Genomic DNA, 25,371 nt, shown 5'->3' with positions numbered 1-25,371 from the left:
TATGAATCATAATTGTGTCTGAGTGTGTATTTATAATATGTACTCTTTAACTATTATTACTTTTTAGCTTGGATGAGGATTTCATCTGTTTTTGATTTATTCAACTGTATTTCTTTTCAACAATTTTGGTACCACATTATAATAACTAGTTATGACATCTGAACTGGACATTAAACGCCCCTCATTAATTCAGTTTATCCTGTGTTTAGCACAAAAAGTGTCCTAAACTCATGGGTTTGTACTATACTATTGGATTTTGTTGTTCTGCCATGTGATGGCTCAGTATGTGTACTTCTATGCATTAAACAAAATGGTTAACATTTCATCTGTGGTGTTTCTTTTGTAAAGTACAGCACACAGAAATGGTAAATAGTAAATGGTGTTATACTTATATAGCGCTTTTCCACCTTTCAAGGCGCTCAAAGCGCTTTACACTATCTCGCCATCCACCTACTGGTGATGCAGCACCAGGAGCAACGTGGGGTTCAGTATCTTGCTCAAGGACACTTAGAAAGGTCTATGGGTGTAAGAATCCTGAGGTACAAAAATTTGATATTCTAAATATATGTACCTAGAACAGCCTATTTGCTGTTATTCAAAGATTACTAGATGGTTAGCAACTGATCTGTAAAGTGTGAGTTAATATATTAAGTATTAGTTATAAGCTTATGTATGTTATTGGGACATTATTCTAAAGTTGCACTTATTCCTCATTTGCTGACAATTAAGAAATGAGGAATAGTTGCAACTTTAGAATAACGTCCCATTAAGAAAAATAAACCATCAACTGATACCTAATAAGTCATTAGTTAGTAAGTTACTAACAGCGTGTTCATGGTATATTACTTATTTATAAGGTGTAAATCATTCACACATGGCTAACAAGTCATTTATTACTCATTAACCATCAATTTATTTGATATATTAACTATAGATAAGGCATCATTATACTGTAAATGCTTAACAAACCTTTAACAAACACTTAATAAATAAATGATAAATCATTAACAGTTTACTAATGATCTACTAAGTAGTTATTACTGATAGTTATGATAAACTGTTACCCAGTTTTTGTCTATTGACCCGTCTTTTATAAGTGAGAAAAGATTGAACAATTTATCGTTGTCACTATCTGATTGGAACAACAACAACAACAACAACAGCAAAAAACACTGTTAACATAAATTTGGCTCTGATCCATTCCTTATTATGTGTCTAGTATCTATTTATATGTAGCATTCAAATGTCATTCTGATTTTAAAGCGCATGTTTTACTTTGTCAAAATTTAAGAGGAAATTGACATGCTGGTGAACAAAAATTAATATTACATTTTGTTTTGAATTCCTTTTATTGAATGTCTTTCCATAAGCGATCATTCGCTGCCAGCTACTCCCAGTCTGAATTGGATTTGACGTCTAGCGCCGTCAATGGCAGCCAATGAGTTAATTAAATCACTCTGATTACTAATACCCCCTGAAATAAATTAATTTCTTGTTATTGCGACATAACAGCAAAAAACAAACAAACAAAAAACATCACAGCAACGAGAAGCAAAGAGGAGCGTTTTGCTTTGTGTTTAAACTCAAGGCCGTCCTCACCTGCAGGGTGAGGTTGTGCCGCAGGCCAGAGGAGATGTGCAGAAGCATGGCGCTCGCCTGACGGGTACGCAGCATCAGCTCCACGTGCCAGGGGACCGACGTCACTGTCGCCAGGTTGTTCCACTGCAACAAGCTGTTGCCCAGGAAACGCTGTGGGTTGGCCATTACTGTGGAGAACAAATCCTCTCGTGATTAGGTTGAACCTCCAAAGTCAAATACCCCAAAAGTCAAACAAGAGATCGAGGTTGAACAGTCATTTTGGCTCTTGCAAGGTCAGTTCATCAACAACTCTAATTTGTCCATTGCCGTAAATAAGATTGTCCTGTTGTTACATGTGTGACCTACGTAGCTCACCCATGACTCTAAAGAGAATCCACAAATGCCTTGTCTCAAATATTTTCAGTACTATATACTAGAGGTGTGCATCGGCACTGCCCTCACGATTCGATTCGATTACAATTCAGAGGGCCACGATTCGATTCGATTCGATTCAGAAAGTCACGATTCGATTTGGTTCGATTCGGTAATGCATCGCGATGCATTAAAGCCTGGGATGCATTAAAATTCTAAAGTAGAGCATACTTTTCGTGAATCATGAGGCAACACAAGCAGTCAGACATTAAACAACTTTTTATTGGCTCTTGTGTCACTCCTGGTTGAAGTCAAATAAAAATAGTATACTTTCAGATATATATACTAAAAAAAAAAAAAAAAACAACATCACAGCATTTAAGTTGTGCTTTGAATGAGACCAGGGCTTTCTCTCTTTTTTTTTTTTTACACACAGTAGCACTCCCTCTTTCTCCGCTGCAGCCATTGTTATGTTATGTCCTATCTCTCTGCTCTTTCGATTGCAACTGCGCATGTCTGTGACGTTACTCCAGTGAGGAAGCGGATTTGGGTTCCTCGTCCCCCCTGCATTGCTTTAAATGTAAAGTAGCTTCCTCTACAGGTAAACATGAGAATAATAATACAAATGGGGAAACCAAATCCGTTGCATCACCGGAATTGCGCAGGGAAGATTTTTGAACATATTTATATTAGAGCCTAGTTCGGGCCTAAAAAATCCAGCCCGACCCGACCCGGCCCGAGCAATTAACTTACCTTGCAGGCCCGAGCCCGAAAAAACCCGAAATTTCATTTTTTATTTGTATGCCTGAGCCCGAAAAAAATAAAACGAAATTTTACATTTTATTTGTAGGCCCGCGCCCGGCCATCGCCGCATCGATTATTGTTGACACCAGTACTATATTCGTACTGTGATAGATGCCCAATCCATTTTGACTGAGACATGCCAACTCTCATTCAAAATAGATTGGATATCTATCACCATCAGTGACAGCCAATCAGTTAGAAAAAAACAGTAGAAGAAAAGTGCCATAGAATGTGCATGGCTTGAAATTAAATTTGATCATGCAGATACAAACATATTTAGTATGAAATTAGAAATTGTCAAAACAAAACAAAAAGAACACTACAGAAGCTTTTACAACAACAACAACAACAACAACAAAAATGTTTATTTTCCCAAAAGCAATGTCAACAATAACTTGTCGGTACTAGCCATCACAAAGCTCAAGATATGTACTTGAATGAACTTTCCACTAAATGAAATACAGTAAACATATGTACAAATCAGGGGTCGCGTTAACCGAATATTTTCCGTCGTTGACCGATTTTTTAAAACGGTGACGGAAAAAACTGAAGTCCATCCGTCATTTTGACCGGTTGCAATTCACACCCCAGACCACAGGGTGGCGATTGAGCATATTAATTAGCTATTGTCTCTCTTGATGCATGACGTCGTTGGCCTTACTCTGAAAAATGTCAAGGCAACTGAGTGTCCGAAGTTTCTTCAAAAAGCCCCAAAACGACGATGGTGTTGATAAAAGAGGTGAAAAAACAGGGACTGCACAAGCGGGCACGCAATTCAAGTCCATGCGCACCAGGAGGAAAGTGTGAGACTACGTTCAGGCCACAGCAGGTGAACTGTTAATTTCATTGTTCCATATGCTACATATGGTAGGCTACCGACGTACTTGGGCCACAGTCAGCTGTTTTTGTCACTGCGGAGAAAAAGTTACATATTCATCTGCTTGATGTGTGATGGCACGGTGTGGATTCTCTGTTAAGCTTGTTCGGACAGAATATTAATTTAAAATGAATGAAAACTAAATACTATTGAATACGTTGAAGCGGTATGCAATGTTAAGAGTCTTGTTAGCTGTAGGCGCACTATCCTATTCCCCTCACTATCCACTCGCGGGGGCCTGCGCTTGTCAGTGACGTTCCTTATTCTCGCTATATGATTATACAACTTTAACATTTGTTAGTAATACGCTCTGTGTGTAGTATCATCCATCGCTTTTCCTTTTTAAATGGGCACTTATAAGCGAACGCAAGAAGTAACAACGGGAACATTTTTAAACAGGCATTTCACGGGAGAGCATTTCGACTCTTCGGCCAATCATATAGCGAGAGCGAGTGGATAGTGAGGGGACCGCACGCGGCTCTTAAGTGTCTCTGTCACGTGACTGTCGTAGCCGGTAACGCGCTCGGCCAAATGGACACAAATACGGAAGGTGAATTATGCCAAACAAAGGGTCACCACAATGTCATTATCATCATTTAAAAAATGTAAGTGACGGGTAAAAATAGATTATGACCGGATTTTTATGACCCTGTCAGTCAAAATGACAGACAACGAAAACGTCTAGCGCAACCTCTGGTACAAATAGTTTTTTAATTAAAGTGTCTGCTGACCGACACACATTTATTTCAGTCAGGACTATGTTAGATTACCAGCTGACATTTTGGGATTGTGACACCTTCCTGTTACCACTTTTTCAAGTGTCAAGGGTGAGCTGTTTTTTGTATAATTTGTCACTAAGGCATTTTTTTTCTCCTAATAACATGGACCTCTGCATGACAACACCAACTTTGTTCATATCACCAACATGATGACACTTTTGTTGCTTTACAACTTTGTGGGAACAGTTTTAATGTGCCGCATGGGAGATATTGCTTATGTGGTAGTTAGGGTGTGACAAAATATGCAAATGGAGATATATCGTGATACTTTGCATCCCAAAAGGTTATCGCTACGCTCATGCCAAGAATCAGTTGACTCTATGGCTGCCATTGACGGTGCTCGACGCACAATCCTTTAAGACTGGGAAGGGCGAATGAACATTCGTTCATTCGAAACAAGCGCATTAAAAGTCACCCTTTCCGATTTTCGGGGCATCTACAGGTCACTTCCTGTTGAGTTTGAGTCACTGCCTATTCATTTCCGGGTCACTTCCTGTTCTGTAACCCAAAATTAGCAGGAAGTGACCCATAAAATGCAACAAATCAACAAGAAACGACATTTCAGGCCCCAAAATCAGTAGGACAAGACTGAAAATCAACAGGTAATGGCCTGAAATGGCCTAAAATTACCTTGTTGCCTGACATTGGCTGCCACTGACAGCCATAGAAGTGGGAGGGGCCCATTTGAAGAGGGCGGGATTCATTCACTGCCACCCTCCCAGTTCAAAAGGATCAAATGGATTGGACGTCTACTAGTGATAAACTTAGCTTGCTTTTCTGTTTATCAGTTGTTTTGTAAAACATCCTAGTATAATTTCCTTACCAATGTATCGATAATCATTGTATCGCCATATTGTGAGATCATCGTGCGTTTTGACTCGCCCCTAGTGGTAGTAATGTTTAATGGTTACGCAAACATCTTCAGTGCAGTTAGCCTATTAGAGAGCAATTGTATGAATTCACTTTACATGATTTTTGCTTTGAAGCTACTGAAGGAATTTAGTCCTCCCAGCCCAAACCGCACGGGGAGGCCGGCAACAGAACGGAAATGTGCTCCGCCGCTCGACGCCCCCGAAGAGCCAGGCCAGGAGGAAGCTAAACTCTGCGCGTTCCTGTGTTAACCCTTTGCACACTGACTCCATGTTTCAAAAGTTTGAAGAACACTCGCCGAAAACAGGTTGACAATTTATTCGTCGACAACGGTCAAAAACAAGGCAAAAACAGACGACGGAGGGACAATTCTGGATCCAAAACAAGGCTACATGTTTCCGAGCAGAAGAAATCTGTCTTATCTCAGTGTCCAGTCTTTTTGAAGTCTTTGCTGACGCGGGTCTTGTCGAAGGCGTTTCTGGGCGTTGCTTTTGTGCCACCCCCGGTGTGGCCGGTTTTGGGCGGCTTAGGCTCGTGCGCGGATTGGGACGCCCGCTATCAACTTTGCTGTCCGGGCTGGTTGTGCTTGTTTTAGGACAAAGCGCTTTGTCCTTGGAGTTTGCTGGGAGAGCAGATTTGCCAGAGTTGGTGCGTCACTCCTGTGATAAGACGGCATTGTGTATCTCTTCTATTTCCTCTCATTAAACTATGGTGTTCTATTTATTTTATATTAGTAGCGTAGTCCTACCGTAAATATGAAAATGATACTATTTCCTGATTAATTATATTACGTGTGTTAGAGTAATGCAAACACTTAGACGGTGTCATATGTATGTGTTAGACTATATATGTGTTAGACTAATGCAGACAATTATATGGTGTGTGCGATGACGATATCGTTTCCCCTTCACTTCAAAAACACACCGTTATGAAATATATTGACTGTGTTGAACAATAGAGGTTTCACATTACAGAGGGCAAAATGTTATAGTAAGGCAGCAGTTGTGTAGCTCAAGATAGTAGCTAATCAGCTATAAAATCTACCTTGCTTACATCCACTTTGGAAATCATATTCCCGCAAAGCTCCTCACCTCTATGAAAAAACATTTTACAGAAAGTGGCAATCACATACACAATTATATGCTCTTAACAGCCAAAGGTTATTTCTACCAGCTAACATTTCACCATCAGCAAAGCGACATTTGACGCAATCTTTTATTCATTGCCTGCATGCAAAGTGCAAAAAAAAAATTCTTGTTAGTACCGGCAACGTGACGGCAGTGACAATGCTGCTCCTGCTTGTTATGTCTGCTACACTGCAGAGCAATTCCTCACACCTCCTTTCATATCTGATCATCACCCAAAACAAACAAACAAACAATCATCGCTGTTCCTTGTTTGAAACACAGCAAACACAATATGTGTGTTTCGCACTCACATGGCCTATTTTCAGCTTCTGTGTCTCCCCTCACATTGCTGTAAACCACAAATCAGTACTCAAAAAAAAAAAAAAAAGGAAAAGACCGTGGTGTATCAGGTGAAACAAAACGAAACAGTGGATTACAAAGGAACCAAAATGAGATAAATCATGCGTGTCCTTTGTACTCAAAGGGCAATTAGTCGTGCTTCAACTATTGATTTCATACTCATAAATAATGATGGTCCGGTGAAAAATTGACCCAAAAAGTGTTGAACTGTCAAAACACAATGATACTCATGAAAGCTCACAAAGTGTGTAGTTTTATTTGGTCAGAAAATTATTTTGTGTTACCTACAAATAATGTGTACCTACAAATAATGTGTATTTGTTCATCTATTCATGACAACAATGTGTAGTGACTGGCATTGCAATTAAATGATCGTCCACTAGATGTCAGAAGGTCAAATGAGCATGTTGGTCTTTTTCATGTTCCACGAAACAGGGCCAAATTTCACTAAAGTGCATGTTACATGACCAAAAAAAAAAAAAAAAAGCCTTATTGATGGAATTAAAATCCTATTTTTAGACGATTCAACTACATACAACAATTTGGCAAACCACAGATGACGAGAAATAAGTCTTTAAATCTGGTGTTTAGCCTGGCCTGGTTGTCTGGCTTTTACCTCCTCCTATAGCGCTCTGGCGCCTCCATCTTGGTGACGACATCAGACAATGAGCGGATTTAGCACTGAGCCCAATGGAGGAGTTTTTCAGCGATTCTGATTCAAGTATGGATTTTTCGAACGATATTGTCGATCCAGAGGAAGTATGTGACATACAGCCATATATGTTTGAGTCGTATTTGGATGAGGAAGATTCAAAACGAGAAAAACGAGACAACAAACATGGGGCTGATGACTAGAGCAGACAGCAAAATGTCATTATTGTTTTTTATCTATCTACTACAATACTTTTATTTATTATTATTTTTTTTTTATTGTCATCATCATCGGTGTCATTGACAGTTGCAAAATGTGATATGATTAGCCCGAAGAAAGAAAGAACCGAAGAAAGACAAGGGCTGACAGGAGAAGCATATGCTTATCAAGACCCGTCCCCCTGCAGCCAAGGATGCACAATCAAACATGGTAGAATTGCATACATTACATTACATGAGCTTTTTTTTTTTTTTCCACATGAATTTTCTTCCCAAAAGTTATTGATTTGCCATAGCACTTTGGCAATGTTGTCGATCAGTGTGACTGATTTTACAGAATATTCTTTATATCTAAGTATTTTTCTCCGATTGCTATATAAATTGTATGGTCATGACAAATAACAGTCTTGCGCTAAATGGAATATGAAATATTAAAAATGCATTTATTCAGTACGACAGGGCTAAATTACTGTATAATGGTCAAAACTGCCGATTTCTTAAACCTCCCGAACGGTATTTTATGTCACCGGAGTTAGTCAGGCGCTTGTTATTTCCCTGCCTGACTCGGAGAAGGGGGAAAGAGTGTAAACAAAACAGGAGGCGTGAGAGCTTGGCTACCAAGTCTCTTCCTCGCCTTTCGAACACAGAAAAATCACACAAAACTACCCAGACTCATGTCACACACGGCGGCGGGAGTGATTGCCTTCACCGATCGGCCAGCCTCCGGTGGTGAGCAACTTTGAGCGGACTATTACAGCTCGTCATTCCCCGCAGGAGTGCTGGTCACCAAGGACGCAGCAGGGGAATGAACGCCGACAAACTGGCTGACATTGGCGGCTTTTCACACGCCATGGTCGCCGGCTGAGGAAGGTAAGCACGCCATGCTTCAATGGCCGACGACGGGCGGCTTGTCACACGCTATGATTGCCGGCCGATGAATGCAAGCACGCCCTGCTTCACTGGCAGACGGCAAGCATTGTCACCCACAAAATACAAGACACCTCCTTATTTAAAGGTACACCATGATCGCAGTATTTGACCTAATATAAAACAAGTAGCTTACTCATTTCGTCCGTCCACTGGTCCATTGATTTTCGGACTTGTTTTAGCCATTCTTTGCGGTGACCAGGATCTTTTGGAAACCCAAAAAGGCTCACACCACTCTCCCTGGTGTAGCAACAAAAGCCTGCAGCACATTGGGCTGGCGTGATACGAAAAATAAACGAATTAACCCACAAAATCAGCCTAACCCGCGGTTCTTCTCCATATAATAGTATGGCTGTATAGGGAAGATGATCTCAGTCTTTGACGTCACATCCGCCTTCTTCCTCAACCTTAGACTCTGGCCGGAAATCACTCATTTTCATGGCGCACGATTCAAAGAGTTGAATAAATATATCAATCGCTTCCACACACATCCAAATGGTCCATTTCATTCAGGATCACAAAATACTGCGTGTAGTATGAAATAAACATGCTTTCTTATGTCATATGCACTTTAAACTGAGGTGACATCATATATCATACTGTATATACATTTTGTGACATTTTTGTTCGGTAGCTTGGTGTGAATTTTTATGTAAAATGAATGCAGTGTACTTCATTGAATAGCATGGAAATGATCAAACATGATTGCCACTGTCTACGCTATCATACATACATTCATGCAGCTTAACTAGTACTTGTTCAAACACGATTTTCAGGATATGAACTTTTGCTTACTGATTATCAACACAATATGCTGTGGACAATCGTGGACAATCCAGTTTCTCTCACTGGGTAAATAAAATTTCCATCAATCTGTCTACAGCATCTGTCACTGTATTGCACTAACCTTCATTTATTTTGCTTGTAATGAAAAAAACACAATAGAGAATGGGAAAAAAATTAAATCATTATCATTTTACACAAAACTCCAAAAATGGGCCGGACAAAAGTATTGGTACCCTTTGAAAAATCATGTGATGCTTCTCTAATTTGTGTAATTAACAGCACCTGTTACTTACCTGTGGCACATAACAGGTGGTTGCAATAACTAAATCACACCTGCAGCCAGTTAAAATGCATTAAAGTTGACTCAATCTCTGTCCTGTGTCCTTGTGTGTACCACATTGAGCATGGAGAAAAAAAAGAAGACCAAAAAAACTCCCTGAGGACTTGAGAAGCGAAACTGAGAGGAAGCATGGGCAATCTTAAGGCTACAAGTCCATCTCCAAAGACCAAGTGTCATCAATAAGTGTAAAGCCCATGGCACTGTGGCTAAACTCCTTAGATGTGGAAGGAAAGGAAACATTGATGAGACATTTCAACGAAAGATTTTCCGGATGGTGAATAAAGAACCTCGACTAACATCCAAACAAGTTCAAGCTGTCCTATCTGTCAGCGTCTGAATGAAAAGGGACTCTATGGTAGGATACCCAGGAAGCCCCCACTTCTGACCCAGAGACATTCAAAAGCCACAATGTAGTTTGCTAAAACTGAGAAAGCCACAAACGTTTTGGAAGAATTTTCTCTGGTCAGATGAGACAAAAGTAAAGCTTTTTGGGAAAATGCATCAACATAAAGATTTTACAGGAAAAATAAAACAAGGCCTTCAAAGAAAAGAACACGGTCCCCCACAGTCAAACATGAAGGAAATTCCCTGGTGTTTTGGGGTTGCTTTGCTACCTCTGGCACTGGACTGCTTGACCGTGTGCATAGCATTATGAAGTCTGAAGACTACCAACATATTTTGCAGCATCATGTAGGGCCCAGTGTGAGAAAGCTGGGTCTTCCTCAGAGGTCATGGGTCTTCCAGCAGGACGTTAACCCAAAACACACTTCAAAAAGGACAAAAAATGATTTGAGAGAAAGCACTGGTGACTTCTTAAGTGGCCAGCAATGAGTTCAGACCTGAATCCCATAGAACACCTGTGAGAGTTTTGAAAATGGCAGTTTGGAGAACGCACCCTTCAAATCTCGGAGACCTGGAGCAGTTGGCCAAAGAAGAATGGTCTAAAATTCCAGCAGAGCATTGTAAGAAACTCATTGATCGATACCAGAAGCGGTTGTTCGCAGTTATTTTGTCTAAAGGTTGTGCTACCAAGTATTAGACTGAGGGTGCCAATACTTTTGTCCGGCTATTTTTGGAGTTTTGTGTAAAATGATAATGATTAATTTTTTTCCCCATTCTTTTTTGTGTTTTTTCATTGCAACCAAAATAAATGAAGATATTACTAACAAAGCATATGTAATTGCAATCATGTTCTGGGAGAAATTGAACATTATCTGACAGAATTGCAGGGGTGCCAATACTTTTGGCCAACAGTTGTACCTATAAGACCGACAATGCGCTTCAGGCCTTCTCAGGTGTATATATTTCAAGCCTGTTGATATGGTTGCTTTTATTACCTCTTTCACAGTTTCTTCCTCCGAATCCAAGCGGACAATCACAGCTGAAGGATCCCCACAGGTTGACGCAGGTGCCTCCATTTGTGCACGGGTTGTTGTTACAGAAGTGTCTTTTGGCAGAACATCCTGGGAAGGTGAAGAAAAAAAATTTCACTTTCATGCTTGACACGTTCCTACCTCATTATTTCATCACAGCAGCAAAGACAGGAAGGTTCTTCACTATTCCGATTATTTCCTTCTGATTCATCTTCCCTGCTGTGCTCATTATAGTCTGTGTTTGCTCTCTTTCTCACAGCTCTCATGCACACGCTGACTACAAAATAGGACCAATGCATATCTGCTTGAGGTCATCAAACTCGGATGGTGCGGCATACCAGGCATCGTTCCGTTGTTAGCGATGAAGCCTGCCATGTCGACGCGTTGGTTGTCCACACGCAAGTTCTTCATGCAGCCCACAAACTGGTGGTTGCGGACAGGAAAGTCCTCGGGGAGCTTGGGGACTCCTCCGAGGAGCAGCGGACCAGTCAGGTCCAGTGATCTGATGGCACACAGCGCATAAACATTTCATACATTGCACAGTTTTGCCTGAAAACAACATCATCAGTACTCATTAGGGGGGGAAGTACATTAAAAATTCACAACAGAAATAGTGCGCAGTGTTACTATTAGTGCCTGCAGATAAAACCAGAAAAATAGTAAACATCCTGGAAAAAGTACCACCCAGGAGATGTGAAACGATTGCATAAGTTTACTCTTAATGAGTCTAGTGCAAAGAAAGTAATGTGCTAAATTCAGCAAGTCAACACCAAAATCATGATTGGATGTAAACGCATCAAACTTTTTAACAGTGATGTTGGAGAACGCACTCAAATATTCTTACTTTTTGCTTCCCGATTGGCTTCCCTGCGCGGAGCAGGTGTAGTTTCCAATCACGTGACCAAACCTCAGAGCCACAGGGTTGTCACAGTTGTCAACAGTCACAACCACAACCTTCTGCTCGGAGGGACCCTGCGGCAGACCCGCCTGGTTAAGAATGGGCTGTGGGAGACACATACAAAAAATCTGAATAGAACATTCTTGAAAACAGGCTTCAAGCTGTTTTACACAGTTTGTATTTAATGCAATCACTGGCCTTTGCCATAAAACATAAATGTGTTATTCTGATGGCAACCGATACAGAGACCAACAGACAGCTTTGTGGTATTGGCCAATTCCAATACTGTCCTGAAACAATGCTGGTGTACAGTGGGGCAAATAAGTATTTAGTCAACCACCAATTGTGCAAGTTCTCCTACTTGTAAAGATTAGAGAGGCCTGTAATTGTCAACATGGGTAAACCTCAACCATGAGAGACAGAATGTGGGAAAAAAACCCCAGAAAATTACATTGTTTGATTTCTAAAGAATTTATTTCCAAATTAGAGTGGAAAATAAGTATTTGGTCACCTACAAACAAGCAAGATTTCTGACTTCTTCTAACGAGGTCTAATGAGGCTCCACTCGTTACCTGTATTAATGGCACCAGTTTTAACTCATAATTGGTATAAAAGACACCTTTACACAACCTCAGTCAGTCACACGCCAAACTCCACTATGGTCAAGACCAAAGAGCTGTCGAAGGACACCAGAGACAAAATTGTAGACCTGCACCAGGCTGTGAAGATGCTTTGTGTAAAGAAATCAACTGTGGGAGCAATTATTAGAAAATGGAAGACATACAAGACCACTGATAATCTCCCTCGATCTGGGGCTCCATGCAAGATCTCACCCTATGGCGTCAATATGATAATAAGAACTGTGAGCAAAAATCCCAGAACCACACGGGGGGACCTAGTGAATGACCTACAGAGACCTGGGACCACAGTAACAAAGGCTACTATCAGTAACACAATGCGCCGGCAGAGACTCAAATCCTGCACTACCAGACGTGTTCCCCTGCTGAAGCCAGTACACGTCCAGGCCCGTCTGCGGTTCGCTACAGAGAATTTGGATGATCCAGAACAGGACTGGGAGAATGTGTTATGGTTAGATGAAACCAAAATAGAATTTTTTGGTAGAAACACAGGTTTCTTGTGTTTGGAGGAGAAAGAATATTGAATTGCATCCGAAGAACACCATGCCCACTGTGAAGCATGGAGGTGGAAACATCATGCTTTGGGGCTGTTTTTCTGCAAAGGGACCAGGACGACTGATCTGTGTAAAAGAAAGAATGAATGGGGCCATGTATCGAGAGATTTTGAGTGAAAATCTCCTTCCATCAGCAAGGACATTGAAGATGAGACGTGGCTGGGTCTTTCAGCATGACAATGATCCCAAAAACACAGTCGGGCCAACAAAAGAGTGGCTTCGTAAGAAGCATTTCAAGGTCCTGGAGTGGCCTAGCCAGTCTCCAGATCCCAACCCCACAGAAAATTTGTGGGGGGAGTTGAAAGTCCATGTTGCCCAACGACAGCCCCAAAACATCACTGCTCTAGAGGAGATCTGCATTGATGAATGGGCCAAAATACCAGCAACAGTGTGTGAAAAGCTTGTGAAGAGTTACAGAAAACGTTTGGCCTCCGTTATTGCCAACAAAGGGTACATAACAAAGTACTGAGATGAACGTTTGGTATTGACCAAATACTTATTTTCCACCATGATTTGCAAATAAATTCTTTAAAACTCAAACAATGTGATTTTCTGGGATTTTTTTCCCACATTCTGTCTCTCATGGTTGAGGTTCACCCATGTTGACAATTACAGGCCTCTCTAATATTTTCAAGTGGGAGAACTTGCACACTTAGTGGTTGACTAAATACTTATCTGCCCCACTGTACATGTCATTCCACAAAACAACTAAAAAAACAGAAAAACAAGCTATCTTCATCCTTCTGCTGCAAGGTTATCACTAGTAGACATCCAATCAATTTGAACTAAGAATGAACCCCTCCCACCTCAAACGGCCCCCTCCCACTTCTATAGCAATCAGTGGGAGCCAATGCCAGACAATGACGTAATTTTGGGCCATTTCAGGTCATTACCCTTCGCATTTTATTGGTCACTTCCTGTTGATTTTGGGTTACAGAACTGGAAGTGACTCGGAAATCTCCCAAATGAATAAGCAGTGATTCAAACTCAACAGAAAGTGACCTGTAAAAATGCCCTAAAATGAACAGAAAGTGACCTGTAAATGCCCTGAAAATCGGAAAAAAAGTGACTGTGAATGCTCTGGTTTTGAACGAACGAACGTTCATTCGCCTTTCCGGGTCGTAATGGATAGGGCGCCGTGCGCGGTTGATGGCAGCCATAGAGTTAACTGACACACTATTATGGTGGAAGATTTTGGTAGCAATTTTTTTTTTTTTTTTTTAAACATTGACACCTTTTCAAACGATATCTCGATTCTTGGCATGAGCATATCGATAACCTTTTGGGATGCAAAGTATCATGATATATCACCATTTTGATATTTTGTCACACCCCTAATACCGATGCAAGCATTTTGGTGCCATATCAGGGCCCCTTCCGATACTGGTATCTGTATCAGTACAACAATACCCTAAAGTCCTATCTTAATATTGGTATATAATCGGAAATGCCAGTCGGGTAAAGAATATCAACTACAGTACGTGGTCGTCTTCTAACACTCTAAGCAAAGGATATTCGATAATAAAGTGTGCAGCAACTAGAATCGGCTAATATTACTGCAGTTACTGAGTTATTTGGAGAACTTGTGAGAGTCATGGTGCTCGAGCTACATGCATGTTTAATTAATTACATCTCCTTGAATTACCGTATTTTTCGGACTATAAGTCGCACCTGAGTATAAGTCGCATTTTTGGGGGAAATGCACTTGATAAAATCCAACACATAGAACAGATATGTCATCTTGAAAGGCAATTTAAAATAAAATACAAAAGAGAACAACGTGCTGAATAAGTGTACAGTATGACAATGTTGAATGAACAACGAAATGCGAATGTGGCCGGTATGTTAACGTAACATAGCTACTATTTATTCAGACCAAACCATCAGTGTCACTCCAAAACACCAAAATAACACGTGAAATGACACAATAATGTGTTCGTAATTTCACACATAAATCGCTCCAGAGTATAGGTCGCACCCCCAGCCAAACTATGAAAAAACTGCGACTTATAGTCTGAAAAATACGGTACAGCTTTACCATGTGTTTTTATGAAGTAATATATTCAAAAGTGCTCTTTTCCTTATTAAAAACCACATTCCAAACTTTTTGTTGGGTGTGTTGAGGACGCCATAACAAATAACTGGAAACTGCATGGGGAAAGATGATTTGCGATACAAGTAGTGCTGCAACAATTAATTGATTAATTTGAGCAATTCGATTAGAAAAAAGCTTCAAATCTAATTTTGCTGCTTCGAGGATTCGTTTAATTAAAGTGACTTTGTTATGGTTTGTTTTGAAAGTGTTGCATTTAGTTGTATTGTTTTGGGTGGATGAACTCTCTCTAGTGGCAACAGTGAACATGCCATAACTCATATAACATGGCTGAATCCAGAAGTTCCTTGTTAAGACCAACATAAAGTATGTTTTTGTTTGAGCTATAATGCTTATTTATGCATTCGTTATTTAGTTTAGAAGTATATTTAGCAGTTCTTTTTCATCCCCGCTGACTGCCAGAGGTGGTGCTGTAAGCACTGAATGATCCCTTCGTGCATGCGCAGTGCGAGTCATAATACGAACGAAGTCCCCTGTGTCCCCAGGTTGACCCCTGGCAAAGGTATAACGTCTATTGTCAACCGATGGTCATTTGGGATTCATAGAACCGTAGTTACCTACATAACTTTCGTTTTGTGGGGATATGTGTTTGAATGATTTGTTGAGGGCATTGTAAAAAAAAAAGCGTTAGCATTTTATAGCATTTTAGGTAGGGGACTACTTCAATGCAAGTGAGCCAATTGTTTTTTTGTTGTACTCAGATTGCTTATCAATTTATTTTCATAGCGTTTGAGGCTAAGCTCGGGTATTCTAATTAAGTGCAATAATGCATTTATTGCACTAAATGGTTCTTAACCTGGGTCGATCGAACCACAAGGATTCGGTGAGTAAGTCTAAGGGTGAAGGTAAAGAAACATAAAGCCCTATTTTCGTACGCTGATTAAATCTAGGCAAAGTGGCTTTTTAGACCAGGTTTTGGAATCGTTTGCTCCCAATTTACAGGCTAAATCCATTTCTTTTAAGTGCTAGGCCTCAATCTGATAGGAGGAGAAACAGGTTTGCTCAGTGGAAGGTTTACTTGCACTTGGTATGAGGGAATACAACAGACCAATGGTCTCAAAATTTGACCTGTTCATAAAGATGCTGTAAAAATGGGAAGAATTTTGCTAAATTATTAGCTTGCTTGCCTAGTTATATAATTTAAAAGAATGCTTTATTTTCTAATTCCGAAGGGTTCGGTGAATTCACATGTGATACTTGTGGGGTTCAGTAGCTTTAGCGAGATTAAGAACCACTCACATTGACTGTGTGCAACTCCAGATTTACAAATGTTACACTAAATGCCTCCCAAAATGTCCCCCACGTCAATCTTAGACAGTTTAGCCTCTTGGACTATGCCACTTTAACAGAAATTGTGTCAAAATTAAAGCCCACAACATGCTGCCTTGACATCCTTCCTTCAAACTTTTTCAAAACTGTTTTTCATTGCATAGCCCCAGACATACTTCAGATTATAAATACTTCTCTCCAAACAGGAGAGTTTCCTCAGACTTTAAAAACTGCAGTAATAAAACCTCTCCTAAAAAAAACTAATCTGGATGCCTCAACCATTGGTAATTACAGGCCAATATCAAATCTGACATTCCTGGGGAAAATTATCGAAAGGGTTGTGTTCGAACAGATCCAAACTTTTATGATGCAAAACAATCTTTTTAACTCATTTCAGTCTGGATTTCGGCCACAACACAGCACCGAGATGGTGCTTATCAAAGTCCTAAATGATATTCGTTGGAATACCGATGCAGGCAAATCATCTGTTCTGCTACTATTGGATCTCAGCTCCGCATTTGACACGGTTGATCAGAACATACTACTCAGCAGATTGGAACAGTGGGTAGGGCTTACTGACACTATTCTTCAGTGGTTCACATCCAATTTACATGATAGTGATTTCTTTGTGTCAATCGGAAACTATCAGTCAGAATGAACCAAATTCACGTGTAGAGTCCCTCAAGGGTCAATTCTTGGACCACTCTTATTTAACATCTATATGCTTCCGTTAGCTCAGATAATGGAACAGTATGACATCTCCTAACACGCCTATGCAGATGACACACAACTGTACATTTCTGTGTCCCCACATGATTATAGTCCCTTAGTCTCCCTGAGTAAATGCATTCATCAAATCAATGAATGGATGTGCCAGAATTTTCTCCAGTTAAATGTGGAGAAGACAGAGGTGATCATTTTTGGGCCAAAAAAGGAAAGGTCAGAGATAAGCAGCCAACTTAGCACAATGTCACTTACAGCTACAAATCAAGTCAGAAACCTTGGCGTAATTATTGACTCAGACCTAAAATTTGATAGCCATCTAAAGTCCGTCACTAAATCCGCTTATTACCACCTAAAAAATATAACCAGAATTAAGGGGCTTCTGACTCAAAAAGACATGGAAAAACTTATGCATGCATTCATTTTCAGCAGATTGGACTATTGCAACGGTATATTTACAGGTCTTGATAAAAAATCAGTCAGGAAGCTACAGCTAGTACAGAATGCTGCAGCCAGAGTCCTCACAAATACAAGGAAGCTGGACCACATTACACCGGTTTTGAAATCGCTACACTGGCTTCCAGTGAGTCAAAGGATAGACTATAAAATACTACTGCTCGTCTACAAAACACTTAATGGCCTTGGACCAAAATACATGCTTGACTTGTTAGATTCCTATGAGACATCTAGACCCCTAAGGTCATCTGGAACCGGTCTTCTGCATGTTCCAAGAACAAGAACCAAGCAGGGTGAGGCAGCATTTAGTTATTATGCTCCTCACCTCTGGAACAAGTTACCCGAACGTCTGAAGTATGCTCAAACTGTTAGCTCTTTTAAATCAGGGCTAAAAACGCTTTTGTTTAGCACTGCATATCCATAATTGTCTATATATTTCAATCTACCTGCTTTCTATTCCTCTTGTGCTTATCTCCATTGCTGATTTCAATTATTATTATTAGTAGTAGTTTTTGTTTTATTTTTATTTTTGTTTTATTTTTATTTATTTATTTTCATTCTGTGATTAAATGCAATCTTTTGTCTTGGTTTTTACGTTGTGTTGATTTAAATGTGATTTTTATGATCTTCATGTGATGTAAACCACTTTGAATTGCCTTGTGTTGAATTGTGCTATATAAATAAATTTGCCTTGCCTTTGCCTTGCCTCTTTATTCAATGCTCTTTTGAAAGTCTTAGCAAGCCTTTGTTTTACATCTCCTAAAACTTATTCTGCAACGCATTAAATATTCCTAATCCGATTACTCGATTATTCAAACTAACTAGTTGATAGAATAATTGATTACTTATAATGGATAGCTGCAGCCCTAAACCAAAATATAGAATAACACCAATAAATGTGATCAGTAAATTTAGTTTGTTCTTTTTAATAACAGATAATTGAGCATCAGGTAGAATTTTTGCGTGTACTTCACTTCAGGTACCTTCCAAAACTCTGGCTCCTTTCTGATTTGCTCTTTGTTCATGCAAAAACGTTTTGTCTGTTCATTCAGAGTTAAAAATGCTTGTTTAGATTGACAGATTAAAGTACAAACGAAAGCAGTTGCAAAAAGTAGAATCACACGGCTATTTTAAGACACTGCAGTATTTTGGGTTACTAAGCATTCATAAATAGAAGTGTTGTTAAGAAAATATTGTATTGTTCTGCCACATTGAGGAACGGATTAGTCGATAATTCAGCAGAGACTCAAACCGGTGCAAAGCTACACACGGCTTTTTGAGCCAGATTAAATATTGCAGCTTTGAAACAGGGAAAGATCAGCCAAATGATCTTTTCCCTTGAGTTTGTTTCAGCCACCAAAATCTGCTTATTATAGCTGCTGTTATGCATTTCGGTAATTCATACAACAATGCGACAGCTAACGGCAGCGTATGGCCAGATAACGCACAAATGGCTAGTCTCGGCAGGACATCATCCTCGTCGACAAAGGGTCGTCTGCATTGTCTGAGAAGCCAATTGTCAGGAGGCGGGGTTTGGAGGCTACAAAAAAAAGGAGTAGGGTGGGGGCGCTGTGGTCTCTGGGGGCCGGGAATGATGATCCTATCAATAAAGGTCACGACCTCTTTTCAAGACTGGCCAGTTTCTCCGAGGTCACGGCAAGCGCTTATTAACTCTAAGCACAGGTTCAAGCTGCTGCTGCAAACTCAGAGTGAGGAAGTGATCAAGCCCCTTTGACAACGCCACCCTCCCCCCACCCACTCTCGTAGCTGACCGTTCAGTCCGCAGAAGACGCGGCGCTGTGCTGTCAGCTGGTCAGACAGGATTAAGCAAGACTTAGCCCATCTCACGCGCAGAGATGAGACACGCAAGCGGTTTTAACCTGCTCTGTGCTGACAGTTTCAACGCATACAATCGTCTTGTTTTGATTGTCTTACTGGAACCAAAATAGATCTGTTTTCATCATTCAATTGCCTCTCTCCTAATTTACCTTTGTCTCATCTTTAACCAAGGAATTTTGTCAGCAGGTTTTTTGGCAAAAACAATTGATGTCCATCAAACATATCCACATAAAAGTATTTGTTTTTTGTTAATTTAGCTTTTTGGACAGTTTCTAAAATTCTCAATCCAGTGAAACCTCATACATGATTCACAAATTACCCTTTACGAACATTTTTATGCAAATACATTTTTATGCAATATTGAAAACCATTGCTTTCTCTAGTGCAGGGGTGTTCAAACGTTTTGCAAAGGGGGCCAGATATGGTGTGGTAAAAATGTGGGGGGCCGACCTTGGCTGACGTCCTTTACGTAGAACAATACAGTGTATCACAAAAGTGAGTACACCCCTTGCATTTCTGCAGATATTTAAGTACCGTATTTTTCAGACTATAAGTCACAGTTTTTTTTCATAGTTTGGCTGGGGGTGCGACTTATACTCAGGAGCGACTTACGTGTGAAATTATTTCTGTTATTGTTGTGTGTTTTCCACCCGCGATCGGACATTTAGAGCCAGTTGTGTGGATGTTTGAACGATGTGCTAATGCTAGCGAACGCATGCTAACTGTTTTTGTCATTGCTGTAAAAGCACCTTATTATCATTTACTTACATTGATGCGAACCTGTTTGGTATCGAGGATGAAATTGATTCAGCAAATTATACGGACGTCCAGCATCATCATTTGGGAGTTTAGCCCGCTGAATAGCCAGGACCGAGCCGTAGCGTCCTGGTGAGGACAGTATATTCGCGTTTCGTTGTTAATGCACTGTACACTGTACACTTATTCAGCATGTTGTTCTCTATTGTATTTTTGTATTAAATTTCCTTTGAAGATGACATGTCTGTTCTTTGTGTTGGATTTTATCAAGTAAATTTCCCCCAAAAATGCGACTTATACTCCGGTGCGACTTACATATGTTTTTTTTTCTCTTCGTTGGGCATTTTATGGCTGGTGCGACTTATACTCAGGTGTGACTTGTAGTCTGAAAAATATGGTATATCTTTTCATGGGACAACACTGACAAAATGACACTTTGACACAATGAAAAGTAGTCTGTGCAGCTTATATAATTGAGTTGATTTATTTACCCCTCAAAATAACTCAAAATATACCCATTAATATCTAAACCCCTGGCAACAAAAGTGAGTACACCCCTATGAAAAAACGTACATCCCTAAATGTCCAAATTGAGTACTGCTTGTCATTTTCCCTCCAAAATGTCATGTGACTTGTTACAGGAGTGCTGTCAGCATTGCTGCAGAGATTGAAGAGGTGGGGGGTCAGCCCTTTTAGTCCTCAGACCATACACCGCACTCTACACCAAATTGGTGTGCATGGCTGTTACCCCAGGAGGAAGCCTCTTCTGGAGACGGTACACAAGAAAGCCCGCCCGTCTCGTCAGACCATAAGACATGGTTCCAGTAATCCATGTGCTTTGTTGACATGTCTTCAGCAAACTGTTTGCGGGCTTTCTTGTACGTAGTTTCTAAGGTGTGTACTCACTTTTGTTGCCAGGGGTTTAGATATTAATGGCTATATTTTGAGTTATTTTGAGGGGAAAATAAATTAAGTCTATGATATAAGCTGCACACAGACTACTTTTCATTGTGTCGAGGTGTCATTTTGTCCGTGTTGTCCCATGAAAAGATATACTTAAATATCTGCAGAAATGCAAGGGGTGTACTCACTTTTGTGATACACTGTATATTTAAGCAAATTTTAGCGAGCCGCTCTGTGTGTCACGTTTGCTTTATTATTATTTTTTTTTAATAATTTCAACAATCTCGCAACTAGCCTTTTTGGCGTTCTCATTCGACTCTCGAGCTCTTGCGAAATACTGCTGCTGTGAAATTAAACTAGCTTCAAGTTGCTTCAATTTCTCGCTGTGTATCTTCCCTCTAATCTTGTCATACATGTCAGCCTGTCTTGTTTGCAAATGAGGCATACACAGTTTTTGCGCATTTTAGCTAAGAAATAGTCCAATTTCCACCTATCCTTGAAGCGTCGGCCGTCGCAGTGAACTTTTTTTTTTCTTGTTGTTGATTGTCGGCATTTTAGAAAACTGGAAGTAAAGGGGTAATGTTGCTTAGAGTGCTTCTGCCTTTTAGTGGGTAAATGAGGAGCAGCATTGAGTGTGTAAGCTACTTCATATGCTGGTAGCAGTATTGCTGACCAATTTATTAAGTCTGTGTGCGGCCCAGACGTTACTGATTTCGTGACAGAGGCTGGGGGCCGGATGAAATTTGACCACGGGCCACATTTGGCCCCCGGGCCAGACTTTGGACATGTCTGCTCTGGTGTCTGTACTATTCTATTTTTTTTTTTTACCTAAATCCATGAAAATCAACTGGTTATTTGTCTGAAAACAAATGAAGTTAATTTCTTTTCATTCCAATGATAAATAGTGCTTCAGTTTTGTAAAGTTTACAAAAAAGACTCGCAAAAGCCATTAAATTTTTGTAAACCAAGGTTCCACTCTGCATTAATCACACCCACTTGTCCATTTTCTAGTGTTTGCCCTTATTATCATAGGTGTGGTGAAGCCTTGGGCTTCGTTCACAAGGCAGGATGTGATTTCCATGTTGATTTTTTTGGTTGAATACGATTTTATTGTGTGGCCGTTTATAATGTACAGACATATGTGACTCGCAGTATGAAGGGAATGTGTCTGTGATGTCACACGCATGTGCACTGTACCACGTTGCCACAGACCAGCCATCACGCTTTTGTGGATTTTATGCAACTGGAGTCAACATAAAAAAAAACCAAAAAAAACCTTATGCATAGCCTCACATCGAATATGAAGAAGTCAAATGTATTTTTTGCGCCTTTCAGAGGTGAGTAGAGCAGCCAAAACTTTGACTCGTGTAAGAATAGTGTTACTTCTAAATAATATTACTCAAGTAAAAGTAAAAGGAGTCATCCAAAAATTTACTCAAGTACAAGTAAAAAAGTATTCTTTGAAAAGAATACTCAAGTAATGAGTCATATTGTAAGTAACTGCTTACCGTGTTAAAAATGTTTTTTTTCTCTCAGCACAACTTTATATGAACTTTTGTTATAATTGTACTATACTATAACCTATTACATGACCATATTAGGTCAAAAAGAAGTCACAAAAATCATTTAATTCAGACCAGAACAACTCTGTGAAACATCACCCGTCCAAAGAGCAGTAGTAGAGAAAAAAACATGTTTATTACTGATTGGTATAACGGAGTCATGTGTTTATTGTTGCGACATCTCATTGGTGAAAATGAGACGGCCACTGTCGGCATCTCTGGCAAAAATAAAGTCAATATGTAGAATAAAAACGAAAAATATAACGAAACTAGTGTAGCCCAAAGTAGTGGACTAAGAGTAGTGTTTCTTCACAAATCTACTCAAGTAAAAGTAAAAAATATAGGAAAAGCATGCAAAACACAACCGCTACATTGAAACCCAATTCGTTAAATGATTATAATTACTATTTTTATTTTATATGTTTTGCTTTGTGTTTTGTGTTGTGTACAGTACTGTGCAAAAGTTTTAGGCAGGACATCTGCCTAAAACCTTTGCACAACACTGTATATTTTTATTATATTATGTATATACAGGATATACTGTATGTATATATTTTCCCCAAGTGGAAGCTTCCATGATCCTAATAAATTTAATAATTAAAAAAATATATATACAGAACTGTGCAAAAGTTTTAGGCAGGTGTCCTGCCTAAAACTTTTGCACAGTACTGTATTGGTATTTGTAATTGTACCTGCAGTATTTATTAGGATTTAGTGTAGGTTCTTGGCCAGTGGAACTAATTAATCGAATTATAATGTGTTTTTATTAAAAAATCCCGTTCGACATACGACCATTTCGAACCCAAGTCCTGAAACGAATCAAATTCGTATGCACTGTACCTGGGAAAAAAAAAAACTTACTCAAGCACGGAAAGAATATGATAAGTTCACAAAACTGTATCTTAATAGCAACATGTCCTGATTAATTTGCAAATCTCTTAGGAAAACGAGAAAAAAAAATCACAAATGTAGACCTGGACTTATAATCTACACAAACATAAAGACAGAACTTTTTTTGCGAAGAAATTGCCATTTTAAAAATTAATATTGTGATAGTAAGGAACTATGGCAAGATAGGAACTATGCTATTAGGCCAGTGATCTGAATGCTGAAGCTTGCGATGGTTAATGCTTGCGTCAAGGGCGTAGGTTTGTTCTCAACATTGGTAGGGACAATATAACAACATAACATGCATGTATACTTTTTGCTGGGGACGAGACATTAAACAGATTGGTTGAACAGGGGTCATGGCAAAATTTGTCACAAATATGAACCTAATTAATTGATAGGCTAAATGATCAATGCAGATTAAATTACTTATACTAACTTTCATGTGTACTGGTTTAGGTGATACACCGTTCGATTCAAACCTGTTTTCAAAAACTGCTAAAGAAGCGTTTTGAAAACCTCCAGAAAAAATGTCTGGATTTTATTAGCAAATTTATTGCAAAATTGCAATATTTGAACATAACTTCAGTTATATCAACATACACAATGAATACAAACTTAATTAATTATAGTTAATGATCTCTTAACTATCCAGGAATGCGAAAAATAAACATTTGTGTTAAAACCACGCAACATTGTCTGTGTAAATAAAGGCATTAAATATAACTGAAAAAACTTCTACAGTCAGGGAATAACAAAAATAATACAAATTGAGCCTTCCTTCAGGTAAAATACTGCTGCTTCTGTCCACAAGCACAGCCAAACTCAACAAAAAAATGAAAGCTCCTTTGGGCTGCTTTAAGACCTAATTAAAAAGAATAAAAATGACAATTGGGGAGAAGGTGGTAAACCTCGGTTCACTACATTTCTCACATTTTAGTTAAAATTAACAGTAGAAAACACATACAGGAGGACAATTCCCCTAAGCAGCTTCCTGCTCGAGTTTTGCAGGTTAGAAAATTCACAGTTTGATGTTATGCTAACTCTGATGCAAGTCGGACTTTCAGTAGCAAAATTAGTGGTGTGTTCCTCACCTCCACAAAATTGTCGTCTTTTTACATAACTTACAGTGGCTGGTGCTGCTGGCCGAAAACTTCTAATATCCCTCCTCTTCGAAGGGGGCTTAGGAGGCGGCATGTTATAAAACTCATCAGCCAATCAAACGTTCATTTGAGGAAAGAAAAAATGGACCGGCACATTCGGCAAGTCAAAAAGGGGCAAATGTAAGTCTGAACAGAATGAAAATTATTCACTTAATAATGGTAGGGTCAGTTCTATCCTTTTAACATATGGAAGAATCTAAATTACCTATATAACTGAAGTCTTTATATAATGCAAATATGGTTGCTTAAAAGTTGGTGGGGACAATCTGAGCATCCTAAAAAGTTGGTAGTGATATGTCCATACCGTTCCTATGCAAACCTACGCCCTTGGCTTGCACATATAAGGATTGTTCGACCTTGGTTTAGGTCCGTGTTGTATTGCGTGTGGTGAGAGGAGTTGTAATTGACAGTGGTGTGCAATGCCATTGCATCATACTGAGTACTGTTTCTCATGTTGCCCCTTTGATGTTGCTAAATGAAGCAACCAAAGTATTACAACGCTAAGTGAGAGGGCTCCAATTCGTGGACCACAGCTATTTTTTAAAT

At 39.6% G+C, this 25,371-nt stretch overlaps 1 protein-coding gene and 1 long non-coding RNA gene across 5 annotated transcripts in view; one reads left to right on the top strand and one right to left on the bottom strand.

The window, feature by feature from the left end:
• The window catches only part of celsr2 (cadherin, EGF LAG seven-pass G-type receptor 2), a 163,132-nt gene that overhangs the window by 36,533 nt on the left and 101,228 nt on the right, over positions 1 to 25,371 (bottom strand). For all 4 annotated transcript variants that reach the window (XM_057845311.1, XM_057845309.1, XM_057845310.1 and 1 more), the window contains exons 6-9: positions 11,908 to 12,065; positions 11,402 to 11,565; positions 11,028 to 11,153; positions 1,600 to 1,766 (exon numbers count right to left, since the gene is read on the bottom strand). In XM_057845311.1, coding sequence (XP_057701294.1) covers positions 1,600 to 1,766; positions 11,028 to 11,153; positions 11,402 to 11,565; positions 11,908 to 12,065 — 615 coding nt within the window. The remainder of the gene's footprint in view (positions 1 to 1,599; positions 1,767 to 11,027; positions 11,154 to 11,401; positions 11,566 to 11,907; positions 12,066 to 25,371) is intronic.
• Positions 1,634 to 13,701, top strand: LOC130921430 (uncharacterized). The gene is made up of 3 exons (XR_009064352.1): positions 1,634 to 1,871; positions 11,039 to 11,161; positions 11,323 to 13,701. It is a non-coding gene; the product is annotated as an uncharacterized LOC130921430 (long non-coding RNA).

Source organism: Corythoichthys intestinalis, chromosome 9 (genome assembly GCF_030265065.1).
Source record: "Corythoichthys intestinalis isolate RoL2023-P3 chromosome 9, ASM3026506v1, whole genome shotgun sequence".
NCBI lineage: Eukaryota > Metazoa > Chordata > Actinopteri > Syngnathiformes > Syngnathidae > Corythoichthys > Corythoichthys intestinalis.
Note: the sequence above shows the minus strand (reverse complement) of the source record. Positions and strands in the feature narration are given on the sequence as shown.